The sequence below is a fragment of the Sphaeramia orbicularis genome, chromosome 9 (assembly GCF_902148855.1).
Source record: "Sphaeramia orbicularis chromosome 9, fSphaOr1.1, whole genome shotgun sequence".
Classification (NCBI taxonomy): Eukaryota; Metazoa; Chordata; class Actinopteri; order Kurtiformes; family Apogonidae; genus Sphaeramia; species Sphaeramia orbicularis.
Genome location: NC_043965.1, coordinates 49,197,174 through 49,211,949, shown reverse-complemented (window position 1 = coordinate 49,211,949; position 14,776 = coordinate 49,197,174). Strand labels below are relative to the sequence as shown.

At 37.0% G+C, this 14,776-nt stretch overlaps 1 protein-coding gene across 1 annotated transcript in view; it reads left to right on the top strand.

Moving 5' to 3' along the window:
• cspg4ba (chondroitin sulfate proteoglycan 4ba) overlaps nt 1-14,776 on the top strand; it is a 56,869-nt gene that overhangs the window by 28,087 nt on the left and 14,006 nt on the right. The window contains exons 5-7 of the mRNA XM_030143145.1: nt 428-604; nt 10,606-10,804; nt 12,183-12,314. Coding sequence (XP_029999005.1) covers nt 428-604; nt 10,606-10,804; nt 12,183-12,314 — 508 coding nt within the window. The remainder of the gene's footprint in view (nt 1-427; nt 605-10,605; nt 10,805-12,182; nt 12,315-14,776) is intronic.

The following is a 14,776-nucleotide window of genomic DNA, read 5'->3' as shown; positions in this document are numbered from 1 at the left end:
CCCCATTTTTTATTAAATACTGATCTTAAGTTTAGACAGTATTGAAGCCAACACTACCACTCATCTCCCTCTTTCTGCCACTCAATGGGCGTAACCACGGTGACTTCTGCTAGCCGTGATGTCACATGCATACCCTCTATTACTATCCTAAGATACATTCTTAATTAAATTACATGATGGAAACATCATTATCCCCTCCCACCTCACATTACCTCTGAACCTGAATCTCATAACGTCACCTTTTCTGTGTCCCCAAATAAGCAACAAATACCTGACTGTTTATTTTGTGTCTTTCCATGTATCTTTTTTATGCCATGAAATGATAATAGTGAGCATGAGGACACAGAACATTCTTGTGTTTTCTAAAACTTTGTAGAATAAATTCTCTCTTAATTGTAAAGTTGATGTCCAATGCTTTTATCACCAGGTGGAGCATGAATTTATTTACTACGTCCACGACAGCAGCGAAACCTTAGCTGACAACTTCACCCTGGTCGCCAATGACACGGGCCTGAGGAAGCAGAGCGCGGCCCAGACGGTGTACATCCAGGTTACAGCTGTCAACGACGAGCCTCCTGTTATTACAGCCAACAGGGTCCTCAGGGTGAGTCTGCACTGCTGCTCTATATTTAAACTCTGGACACTTTTTTTACTAGCAGTTCTGGCACCATAGCTTACTGTCAGACAGTTTTCATGTGGGCAGTGTTGCAAGTTGCCATGGCTCGCTGGCTGAAAGAGGGAAAATATGTTTGCTATGTGGAGGAGGGTCCAGTGGGCCCATGGCACCACTTAACAGGCACTGACATACATCCTCACAAAGGTTTGTTGTGGTGGCAAGATTTACAGACTCACTCTTTGACTTTCAAAACATAATGTATTACAGCTTTTTTGGTGACTTGATGTAAAGCAGTGCTGCTGAAATTATTTCTGCAGCTTCTTATGAAAAGAGAACATAATTAAAGTCAAAAGGAAAACAACTCTAGGCATTACACAGGCTGCAAGTATGTGGCTGGAGTCGAGTCCATCACTTGATGAGTGACATTCTAGCATGGCCTGAAAATAACGCTGTTGCTATTTGCAGTGTGCAAATGGCACCACAGCTTCCTTTTTTCACCCTCACATGATCAGAATCTACAAATGCAGCATTTACAAAGCATAAGAGTAAACCTTTAATCACCATTATTCTAAGAATGTGAATGAAAACAAAGGTGTAGGTTTGGTCTTAAATTAGTAAAATGAAATGTGAAGCCACAAATGATGTTGAATGTTTTCAGGGGAGCACATGCCTTAATAAGAGCAAAACTAGGCCTGAGAGGTCTGTCAGCTGAGATTATACTTTACAGAGTGTTGCACTAAGGCATTGCACGAGCCTCTTTGTAGCATTAATGTTGGCACAGGTCACCAGTGAGCTAGTGAGTCCCTTTCAGTCTGTGTATAGTTATACATTAGCCTCTGTCCTCACCAAAGTGGTTACATTTAAACCACATTAACTTGCAGAATATATCTAACATGTTCTGCCACTTTAGAAATACTAAAGAATGAATGCAAGTCTGAACTCTGATGAGCAGTGAGTTTGATGTACACCAATAATGTAGAGTTATGCTAATGTGTAAGAAATGTTTTTGATGGATTATAAAATTCACATGAAAACACATGTATAGGAAAATGTTGACTATTTTTTATTTCATTTAAAATTGTGGAATATGGTCAGTCAGAATTAGGGCTGTGACTAATGACTAAGTAGTCAACTAGTCAGATCATGAACTGCAAAAAAAGCAAAACAACGGCTCGTGTTTATATTTACTGCAGCAATAAAATACATTTTCTCTCCTTTAACAAGAACATTTGTTGCACAATAATTAGAATACATAACAAGCCTTGTTAAATAAATATTCAATTAAACATTGAATAAATATTGCAGCAACATTAAAATACTTTTTTCCCTTAAAAGTGCATTTTGTTGCAAACAATTACAGCGTCTACAATGTTCATTAAATAAACAACTAAATACTCAAGAGTTGCAGTCAGTAATAAAATAATAACTAATCATTGCAGCCCTAATCACAATTATGTAAAAATTGAGCGTTTCTAGTCGGATAACAACAAAAACACATCTCACTAGGCTCACTAGGCTTCCTGTAACCAGAGAAAACTAAAGGAAAACTAGTTACATTTGATTGTAACTTGCCTATATTTACCTCCGCCAAGGAGGTTATGTTTTTGCCAGGGTTTGTTTGTCTCTGTCTGTCTCTGTCTGTCTGTTTGTTTGTTTGTTTGTTTGTCTGTCCGTTAGTGTGCAACATAACTCAAAAAGTTATGGACAGATTTTGATGAAATTTTCAGGGTTTGTTGGAAATGGGATAAGGAAGAAATGATTAACTTTTGGGGGTGATCCAGAAGAAATCCTGGATTCTGGATCACTTTGAAATTTTCGTTAACATTGTGGTAAATGGGGCCAAAATTTTCGTTTCCCAATATCTCGCTTAATTATTGACCAAAACTCATGAAATTTAACTCAGGAATTGACAATGGGGTCCTCTATCACATTTCAAAGGCTGATCCGGATCTGATCCAGAAGGCGGATTTTATTTTAAAAAATAAATGTAGGATTTGTATCACCGATTATGTGGGGAATTTTTGCATTTGGCGGAGGTCTGTGCTCTCCGAGTGCTTTTCTAGTTTTGTATAAGTGTTAAGAAAACCCTGACTAATGGTCATGGCTTTGACCCTCAGCCATGCTCTCACTGGTTCTTTACAGTTTAATATCCTTCATCTGCCCTGTTTATGCAAATAATGTGTACTTTATTTACACCCTGTCCGTGAAAAGTACTTCATCTAGCATATATTTCAAATACATTTCTTGTAAAGCAGACAGACGCTGTCATGTGGGCCTATGTGCCGAGCAGTGCTGACTTGTACTCTTTCAGGTTTTAGTGGCAGGAGCTGGGACAAGTCCAGCTGGAAGACAGTCAAACTATAGGTCTCCATTGTGTATGCAGCTTTAGCTCAAATTCTTTAAATTCCTTTGGGATCCTGCCGACTCAAAGAGGAGTGACATTTAAAATCCATCCATTAAAACACAAGAAATGGGTTTTTTATCAGAAAATGAAAATAGTCATTGAAAAGAAACTGAAATGAGCTCATTGTTTTTTTCAGTTTAATCATCCTGTTTTGTACTTTTATGGTGAAGATTTGCAGAAGTCGTGGTATTGTCAGTGCCCACTAGGTGGCTCTGTGGCACTGCACTGAACTGTGGAGTCTTATGCCTAAACACTTTTATGTCACTATTATTTTTTTTAATCTTGTTTTCCACATCGATTCATAACAGGCTCAGTGAACACCAAATGTAACTATAACCTGAAACCCACAAGACCTAACAGAATATGTCAACAAACAAACAAACAAAACAAAGAAACAACACAATTGTTGAGGTTTGGCAGGCAGAGCTGAGGAGTTTCCACTCGTAGGGTTGTTTGTGCCCTGTGTTGTTGTGTGCACCACTACAGCTGCAGGGAACACCTCAGCGTCATGATGAAGGGATGGATCTTAAATTGGTCTCATGTGTGATTTCTTTGAGTTTGTTGAGTCACGCTCATGTCATCAGACTGATCCTTCTGTGACTTCCTGTTAAAAGGGGGATTAGTGGACATGTAGTCGTTTCCCGTAGAGCACTTACAAGTGTGCTTTTATATGGGGGGGGGGGGGGGGGTGCCAACAGAGACGTTTCACTGCAGGACTGGTGTGAAGGGAAGTGTGCAGTGTCAGATGTGGTGGGTGGATATGGGGCATAGAAGTGCTAATTAAAAAATACCCCATGCTTCTGTTCCAGTAAGCACTCAAAACAGGACCCACTGTAAAAAGTGAAATCTGGGTATGATTAGATGTATTTTTAACATGTTCAACTTTAGTTCTTTGTATTATTACTGATTCTAAGTAAGTTAATGCTAGAACTACTTATCATTTGTTGTTTTTCTTATCTTCTTTTCACGCATGGTTGTTTTTTGTCAGTTTTACGCCATAGAACATGTATTCTGTTGGACAAGATATTGTCTAAAGTAAAACTAGATTAAGAAAACTAATGCTTTGGCAACTGACTGTGTCCAAGACCAAGAACAATTTTCTGCAAATAAATACAAGATTTAAGAGTATTTATGTCAATATGTAGAAAACTGTGCTTAAATATAGCAAATGCCAATGCTGCTATCTTGAAATGGGTCTATATCTTCTGGAAAAATATCTTTAAACAAGTAATTTACTTTGTAAAATATTCTGAAATCTTAAATACCAAATGTATACCAATATGGAAATAAATAGTAATGTAAATATTAGTAGTAATAAAGTAGTTATCATGTAAAGCAATAGCAGAGTTGAGTTTTTGCCGTATAGTATTAGTATTTTAGGTGAATTTTCAGACCTTGGATTCACCCACCAGTATGTTTCATAAATGAAATTCATGTTCACATTTTCTCCCTTGAAACAGTTTTACTTTCGCACCCTCAACAACATGCGATGTCTACTTGTTCACTGTCATTGACGTTTCTCACTTTAACACCACTTTTCAAACAGCAGCAGTTAGTTTATAGTTGTGTGAAATCTTAGACTTGGCATGATCATATTGTGTGTATGACAGTATAATGTGTAAATTATAGTAAATGACAGACCTGGGCATTGTAAGAATTTCTTCACTGAAGTCAGAGGTAAAGAAAAGGAACTGACATATGTAAACAAACAAAGCTGGATGCATTTATTGTTTTTCAAGTTAATGTGGAGCTGGTTTTGCCCATTTTCAAGTGTTTTTGTGAATATTCATTAAATAGTTGTATTCTGTGCTCCACATTTTCATTGTTTCGTTTACTGTTTTTATAGATATTGAGCAGAGCTGCAGGTGTATTGATCTGAGCCTTAACAACTGTCAAAGGTTTTCATGTGGGCCATAAGAAAATGAACCGCCCACCCCTGGTCTGTGATGTGGCTGCTTTGCATTTGGACCTACTAGTACTCACTGTGGTCTTGTCGCACTCTTTTTCATTCTCCTTCTTTCTTCTCTCTGTTTGTTACATTTGTACACATTGACAGCGCAACTGCACCTGAAAATGGCAAGTTTCAACAAAAACACGAGTCTTCTTATGTAACATTTTCTTTTGTAGAGATTTTTTTTTCATATACTATACTTTTTTCTTATGCTACAGTGTGACTCCTCGTGCACAACACCTAGAACTTTCCTGACAGTGTTTCGCAGATGCAGTCGTCATATCCTGCATTGAGCACCATCCGAATGAGTGGGATTAATTTAAAAAAAAACTAAACAGACAGCTCAATAGTTTTTACCCATATCTCTGATTAATTGTGGGAGGTGCCAAACTTATCTCCAGTACTAAGGAAGTATGTAAGACTATGGTTCTTTAAGAACTGTTATCCTGTCAACACTTTTTTGCATTAAGTAAAGTTTCATGAAATATAGTAACTGAAATATATCTGAAGAATAAATTGGTTTTGAATTTTGAAATTAAATTGTTTTATAAAATATTTCACAAATAGTATATATATTATAAGAATTAAATGAAATAAAATTCAGTGTTTTCAAGTAGATGCCACTTCATCAAACAAGAGTCAATTAAAGAATACTTACTCAGATTTTTAACATCATACCATCTACAACATATGAGAACTGGGTGGTGTGAAAATAATGTTTTCCATATTGATTAAAATCATTTTTCATTTTGATTTATAGTTTGATAATGCTACCAGTTAGTACTCTGATAATGTCTGAAAGCTGAAAAAAGAGCGTTCACGTGCGCATATTAACATAAGAAGTATTTTCATCTTCTCAGTGAAATACAGATGAAGTAAGTATTTAAACAAAGGGAAATGGTGAAAAAATGTGTTTTTCTGTTTTAAACAACCATATTTCTGGTTTCAGGTTCATGATTATTCAGTTATCATCCATAATACAGAAAATGCAAACAATGAGGCTCATTTTAAGTCATTTGACTGAATTATGTTGAGACTAAATAGACTTAGGCCAAAGCTAAATGCTTATATACGCCTATATACGTCTATATTCAAATCCAAATCAGTTTTATTCTACCAATCAAAACAGCAGAAATCATTCCTGCTTATATCCCTCTAAAATATCTTTCCAAACCAATGTTTTGAAAACCATTAATGAATTGCACATCTTTAAATTTATATTTATGTCAGTCCATAATTTATCCCCAATAACAGAAATATCTTCCTTTTATACATTTAACTGCTTTTTATACTGTAAAAATACAAACACCTCTGAAATTATACCTGCTTACCTGTATCGAAAAGAACTTTTGAACAGAGTCTGGGAGTGATCTTCCTTCTATTTCCTCCAATTTCTTAATGGCTTAAAAGCTGGGCCTCCAATGTGCTTGACACCATAGAATAAAAGCTTGTTCCCACATACAGGCCGGGTGGGAAAAAAAAATAAAAAATTATTACATAGCTAAACTTCTGGTGCTACCTGATAGAAAAATTCTGTGATACACACTGAGACAAAAGATGGAGTCTCTGAATTCTGGAATCAGAAGATTTTACTTGCAAGGAGTCAAGTACATACAGCGAGATGCAGCAGTTGACTGACTAACACCAGGAAGTTTAAGATCTTATAAAAGAACATGAATATTACAACCATTGGTCCAAGTGTACAAACATAATGACGTTGATCAAGTTCACCATTGGTTTAGGTATCCAAAACACGGTGATGCATGGGTTCAGTGACCGTGTTTGTACTCTTCTCCCTCCTACCCTATGGCCTGATCTCCCTAAGGGCAACAGGCCACTCTGGCCCCGAACTGGCACCACAAGACAGAAAACATGTCGATAGAGAAGAAATGGTAGACATATCCTGGGTGCTTTCTCATAGAATATGTCATCACGACCCATCCATGACTCGTGGTCTGGACACCTGGTATTTACAGAGAATAGTCTAATGTCATATTTCTCTAACACTACCTGTTAAACACAATGTTCACTGCACATCTGCAAATTTAATGTAATACATCACACAAAATAATCCATCTGTTTTCAGACTTTGTAGTTCTGCATGATTCATGTGAAGTGTAATTGTCCAATTTTGGTCACTGCAGGTTTGTGTTACTTTTTCAGCACACTGTCATTTGTAGAAACCTAGAAAATAAATGGCTTTTGTTTTGGAACAGATATGGAAGTGTTGCATTTGTAGAACAGAGTAATGCATTTCTTTTAACATTATGAATGAGAAGAGATCAAAATGAGGTTTTACACTAATTATGACAATTTATACTTATTAACTAGAGGAAATCAGAGGTAAAGGTCTACCTCCAATACAAACATCGTACAAATAAACGTCTGGTACCTTCTGTAACTGAAAGAAATAAAGGCCTGGACCGCTATTTGAAGAAATATGGTATGTTTGTGGCCATTTGAGTATAGAACTCTAAATATACCTTGCTGAACTTGAATGTAGCATGGAGTCTGTTGAAAGCACTATAGATGTCAGACTTTACAAGGTTGACCTGAATGCACCATGAAGTCACCGCTTCTGTCTGTTTGAATCAAACTCTGTAACAAAGCAGTGGCAAGAGTTTTTACTGCATGTCTACTTATGTTTCAGTATTTGTCTTCCTGTCTTTGAAACTTACTTGCCAAATGCAAAATCAATAGCATTTTGGGAATATCCCATTTATTCCATCTGTGTTTAAGTTATTTTGTGTAAAAACATCCAGAGCTGATCACAGTTACTACATACATTTTGTTACAGCATTTTGTGGTTGTTTTGTTTATCACCTAGCCATTAGTATTAGTATTTATCATATCATTAGCCTCACAACATAATACCCAAACTCATACACAAATGGACAAAAGTATGTGGACATGTGGAATTCCGGTGTTTGTTTTCTAACAGGGGTCTCTGATACAAAACAATAATGACAAATGTCATAATACAGTTTTATATTGGGATAAATATTATATTGATTATTAATATTGATGTTTCTATGTAAAATCCTCATGAACAGGACATCTTGCAGCTGTAGATATGATGTGTCCCAATATTTATGACCATATAGTTTATAAACATCAATATTTCCTTAAAGTTTAATGGTAGATTTTTCTTCCTCAGTGAGATATGATTAAAGTAGATGGTTAGTTGTGGTAGAAAATTATTATTTACAGTCAGAGCATGAAAAACATTTTAGAAATTTAGAGGTAGAACAGTTAAAATCATAGTCATCAAGGATAAAAAAAAAAAAAAACAACTCGAAAAACAAAATCAATGTTGAGAGAAATTAAGTCCAAACCATCTCTGAGGCATTTTGGAAGAAAAGATAACAATTTAAACCAAACTAACCAATGCAATGATATTCATCGCAATATAAAACTATATTATGACATTAGTCATTATTGTTTTGTATCCCAGACCCCTGTTAGAAAAGACACACCTGAATTCAACATGTCCACATACTTTTGTCCATTTGTGTATAAGTTAGGTAATTATGATATGAGGATAACTCTTTGATTTCTGCTCTATTCAGTTTGCATAGATTGAACCTGTGTGAGGAGCAGTGGTGGTCTGGTATCCAGGACAGAAGCTCATCCTTTTGTCAAGCGTCTGCACGGTTCGGTAGATAAATGTCCTGTGTGCAGTGTTGGTTCATGCTCGAGGTCGTAGAATTCACATGGAGGCTGAAGCTCATCCGTGTGCCTCACCAGTGTTTATCCTGCTTCTTTTGGTGACTATATTTAGGCCTGTTGTGTCTTATTATCTGGACTTATGATGGTTTACAGAAGTTCAGTGATGCTCAGTGACATTTATTTCAATTCATTGCTATTATCTTTTTCACTGTCGGTGCCTTAGTTGGAGTTGATTTTTGTAGCAGTTCTGCTTCACTGGATGATGGATTGTACAGTGGAAAAAGGCTAGATAGAGATGAGAGAGCGAGTGTGAAATGGCCTTGGAGCTGAACTGGATCTTTTATATTTGGTTCTAAATGACAAGAACACATCAGAAATGAATGTACCACCTTAGGCTACGTCCAGACTGTAGGCACATGTGGTCTAAATCCTTTTTTTTTTTTTTTTTGCATATATGTGACCTGTATCCGATCTGTTAAAGACAGTTTGAACAGCACAAATCTAGTTTTTTCAAATCCGACCCAGGCCACTTTCATATGTGGTCCTAAAGCCGATACATATCCGATATTTTGCAATGCAACTTCAATCTGAAGGACCAGGTCACATTTATCCGACCTTTATGTCATTGAAATACAACAAACGTCACAATTCTGCATCCCAGGAGGAGAAGCGGCATGAAAAACATATTTCCTTCCATAAACACAGTTCGTGCCTGTGTGGTCTTGCATTAATGTCAGGACCTCTTTTGCGCATGCGGGTCACTTCAGGGTCGCATTCAGTCCATACTCAAAACTGATAGAAGTCACATTTAAAGGGCTCATATTTTGCTAAACCCACTTTTATTGGTCTTTGGCTCATTTATTTGTGTATTTGGACCCTAATAGTTCATACAGTTTGAATTTGAACCCTCCAGGTGCTGCAAAGCTATCTTTATATTTATTTTGGCAAAAATCAAGTAGATTTCTACAACCTGTTTTAATTTCTGCTTAATTTGTTATGTCTATAATTAGTTATGTCACAACAGTTGCACATATAAGGCCACGACGAGTACGGAGAAACAGGACAGAGCAGCACAGTCAACAACCAGGAGGGGGCGGGGCCTGAAGTGGCTAATGTGCATTTAAAGGGCCAGCGCTCAAAACCACTTTTCTGGTGTCATTAGTGAGAAATAGGGTTGAAGATGGACCTGTGGAGTTGAATTAATGACGAATTCAGACCCAAACAGAGCATTTACAGTTTATGTAGACCACAGGGGAATGTTTGAAAATGCATAATTCCATTTTAAAAAGCAAATATGACCTCTTTAATGTGTAATATGAACAAGCACACACAAAAAATCGAATTTCACCAAAAAATCCGAATTGTGCGTTAAGACCTGCTGTCTGAACGTAGCCTTAATGTCTTCAAACTTGTCTTTTCCAGTTTCTGAACATTCTTTTCAATATTTATTCCTTCTGATTGTTCTATTAGCAAAACTACTTGATTTTGATGTAAAATGTTTTATTTCAGGTTCGCGTTTTATTCTCAATAGGTTGAAATTTTACAGACAGTTTAATCTGTGAATTTACAAAGGCCAGAATCTTCTGAACGTTGTTTTTGCTACAGAATCTGAAGAAAACCAAGTGTTTATGTGGTATTTGGGAGTTATGGCTATATTTTAATGCCTCCTTTCAGACTCATTGGCCTTTTTACAGCAGAGTAAAAACTGAAGGAATCCATACAGGTCCTAGAAAATGCTTTATACACTACATTAAAGACTTGTTTCCATAAATACACATAAGCCTCATCTTGTAACCACATAATTATAATTACACACAGCTATATTTTTGCACACTTATGTATATTTCTTTAATCATTATATTGATAATATAATGTCTAGTACATGTTGTTCAAATTGCTGTTCTAATTTTCATATATGTGTTGTGTATGTTCTTATATTATTCTATTTGTCCTTTTCTTTTCCAGGTTTGGGTGTCCTCGGTGACAGAGATCCGGCCAGAGGATCTCAGGGCTCAGGACTTGGACACTCCCCCAGAGGAGCTCCACTTCATGGTGACCCCACCCAGTAATGGACACCTGGCCCTGAAGAGCTCACCCATGAAGGCTGTGCTCAACTTCACCCAGGCCCACATAGACCAGGGCCAGCTGCTCTTCGTTCACAAAGGTAACGTCTCATTTTTATCAGTAACACAGAAGGCAGCGAAGACCTCAGTGATTCATTTAACAACTACAGGCAGGATAAATGAAGAATTAAAATGTGATTACAGAAGTTATTCTCTGTTTCGCTTAAGGAAGAAATCAGAAGAAGCATATTGTTATCCTCATAGCATAATTACCTAACTCATACACAAATGGACAAAAGTATGTGGACATGTTGAATTCAGGTGCTTCTTTTCTAACAGGGGTCTGGGATAAAGAACAATGATGACAAATATCATAATATAGTTTTAGGGTGGGATAAATATCATTGCATTGGTTAGTTTGGTTTAAATTGTTATCTTTGCTTCCAAAATGCCTCAGAGATGGTTTTGACTTCATTTCTCTGAACACTGATTTTGGTTTTTTTTTTATCCATGGCTATGATTTTAAATGCTCTTCCTCTAAATTTCTAAAATATTTTTCATGCTCTGACTGTAAATAATAATTTTCTACCACAACTAACCATCTACTTTCTTCACATCTCACTGAGGAAGAAATAGTCCCAAAGCTTTTGTCCATATAGTATATGATTTAGGCAATTATGATATGAGGATAACAATATGATAAATTAAAGGCTGCTTGATTTTATTCTGCTTTAACTGACTAATTGAAGTAGAGGTAACTATAATCATCTGTGTTGACTCATTGACTTGTTTTTGTTGTTCTCTCTGCATCCACTAGGTGTTGTTGAAACTGTTTGATTTCCTCTTTCCCAGCGTTGAATTACAATGAAAACACTATTGACCAGCAGAAAAAATGTGCAGAATTCATGAGTAATCATTAAATTACACACAGCACTGGAGTGAATGCCAGGCTGGAGGTTAAATGTGTGCAGACATGTAATAGTGTCGGCCTCAGATCAGGTTTCTGCTTACTTGTTTGATTCTTATCTGCTTTTACCCTTGCATGCACTTCAGGTAGCACCAGTGAAGACTGGAATATTAATGTCCAAGGGAACTCATCCTGTCCTTTTAAAAACAGGACTGTTTACGTTCTTACTCACCGAAATAAACACAAGTATTAGGGTTTGATTCAGAACCATCCGTTATTGATTCTCAACAGCTTAGATTGCAGTTTTTCTTGAGGCTAGAGTCAGGAATGCTGATCAGAAAACACTGGAACACATGTGTATTTTGCAGAAACCAGATGCAACTGATTTGCCAATGTGCTCCTGCCAAGGACAAAGTGAAAACTAGTATTCACCAAATTAAAACCACAGACTGACAAAAGCAGTTCACAGTTGTCTTTATTCACAGCAGCAGGATGACACTGATACCTTTGCTGCTTTGCGGTGCTCTTTACAGTTTTTACTCCAGTACATTTTCATTTCTTTTAATTTCCAGGAGCCATGTCTGGAGGATTCAACTTCCAAGTCAATGATGGTGTGAACTTTACTCCACGGCAGATCTTCAGTATCACTGCCAGAGCTCTGGTCATCATTTTAGAGAAAAACCGTCCACTGAAGGTGTTTCCAGGTAAACTCACCAGTCGTAATTTTCAGTATTACCATTTAAAACACCTGAATAATGGAAACAGTGAGTGTTTGGGTTACTTAAAAGCACAATAAGGTCTTGTCTGTGTTTCTGAAAATGGGATGTAATGTTTACACGTGCATACACATACTCTGAAAACCCAACAACCAGGACATTAATGTACACTGAAACACAGTTGAGTTGATTTCCTTAGTTCTATTTTTAAAGTTCAACAAAACACTATTCATACTAAAAAAGGTCTTGTCTTAACAGCAATATGAGATATTTAAGTTTTCACATTATTAGTGATTGTTTTCATAATGCTATTACTTTAGGATGTGTCTCCCTTAAAGCTGTGTATGACTTTCATCACCAATTTTTCATCAAATCTGTAAAACCCGAGTCATAGCCTAAGTATCATGAATCTGTAAGTCTTTCCGTGATTATACACCGGAATCACTTCCCTCACTGTGAACAATTTCGAAGTGTACTCCACCATAATCAATCCATTTGTTTACAAACAGAGCCGATAGGTCACTCGGGCATTTTCGGAAATTTGTTGTGACGTGCATTGTGGGAAAATACCAGAGTGACCTACCGGCTCTGTTTGTAAACAAATGGATTGTTTTTAGTGGAGTACACTTTGAAATTGTTCACCATGAGGGAAGAGATTCAGGTGTGTAATCACGGAAAGACTTAGGGATTTGTGATACTTAGGCTATGACTCGGGTTTTACAGATTTGATGAAAAATTGGTGACGAAAGTCGCACGCAGCTTTAAGCAAACATCAAAAGTGAAGAGTGGAACTGTTAGGTGTTATACCACTGATGGCCACTAGAGGCTGGCTTCAGAAGGCTTGACTCAACTTGCACTGAACTGCTTTCTCTTGAGTAAACATTCAGTTTGAGAAGTATTTCTACTATTTCTTACAAGATTTCAAGAGGCTTTAAAGTACAAGGCTCGCAGTGTTTGCATTTTTCTTCATAGAGGAAACAAATAAAATCAGCGATAAATGATAGCCAACAATATGCTTGTCCTCTCCGAAATAATGCCTAAAATAAAGTATGAATAATAAGTATATTTTTGCATCACTGTCCTTCAAATCATCATCTAGAGTTTTCCCAGATAAAAACCCAACACTGCTGTCTGTTTTTCAGTCTGGTTGTGTGAAGTCACTCAATTTTCCATTATTGATTGGTGATTGAAAGGCTATTCTTAGTCAGGTCCTGATGAAACTACACAGCTGTTTCCTGAACATGAACTGAAACAGCATATTCTAGGTCTGTATCTCAGTCATTCACTCAACATAAGCTTTTTAGTAACATGCTAAGTTTTCGTTTCCTCTCTCATTTCACTTCTTTTTTTAGGTTCAGCGAAGATTCAGTCTAAATTATTGAACCAAATGAATTCTGGTCAGTCCTGTGGTTAAATAATTGAACCGCTTTCCTACATCCAAGTCACCTAAATATGAATCAGCTACCTTTGCTTAATATTTGCTACACTTCTATTATTACTGAAGATCTAACAATATGCAGACTGGGTGCAGCCTCTGTCTACATTTCAAGGTTTTTTTCTGAGGTTTGCAGTGATCTGGTCTGGTTTGTGAACTATAAGGAGAGGGGATTGTCAGGGCAGAAAACTGCCAACTGGCACGTTCTGCTGATCTTCCCTGCCACAGGGTGAGTGGGTACTTGAAAAGCTGTGCCAGTGTCTCTGTGAGGCAGCCCTGTTTGTGCCAGGCAGGGCGGACTGGGACATCCAACTGACAATGAAGGGTTTTGATGGTGTGAGGGGTGACATGAAACCCTCTGACACTAGACGGCAGATCAATGCATTTCCCCTTCCTCACAGACCTAGATGTCTGGATGCTTTGTGTGCAACTGAAAACATGCAGCTAAATGCTTTCATCTGCCTCGTTTCCTAAAGCGATTCTCACAGTCTTGGTGTTGGCGGCAAATACACCTCAGACTTTACAGAAAGTTTCTGGGTCAATGGGAAATAACTGTGAATAGAAGTCAAAGCTACTGTGGAAGTATCTAAAAGTGTTACTAAAAACAAATCTGGCTTCAGTTGATTCCAGTTCAGAAGACGTCAGCTACTCTATAACAGGGTTTCTGTGGGTCATTAAAAAGTATTAAAAGTCATTAAATAGATTTTGCAAAAATTAAGGCCTTAAATGGCAATAAAAACCATTGAATTCAATGTCCAGAGGCGTTAAATAATTAAATACACTTGATGGGGAAAAAACATTGTTTTTCACGATTTATTTTGATTATATAAACATTTAATCATTTTGATTGGAAGAATAGTGTGATGATTGACAGGTTGACAGGAACCCTGTAATTGGCTATTGTTTACGGCCGGTGCACGAAATCACAACACTGAACGCTTGGAATGCAACGTGCTGAGTGTGCTCATGCTGTAGTGGAAGAGCAGAGGGAATATTAGCAAATGTCGGAAAAATG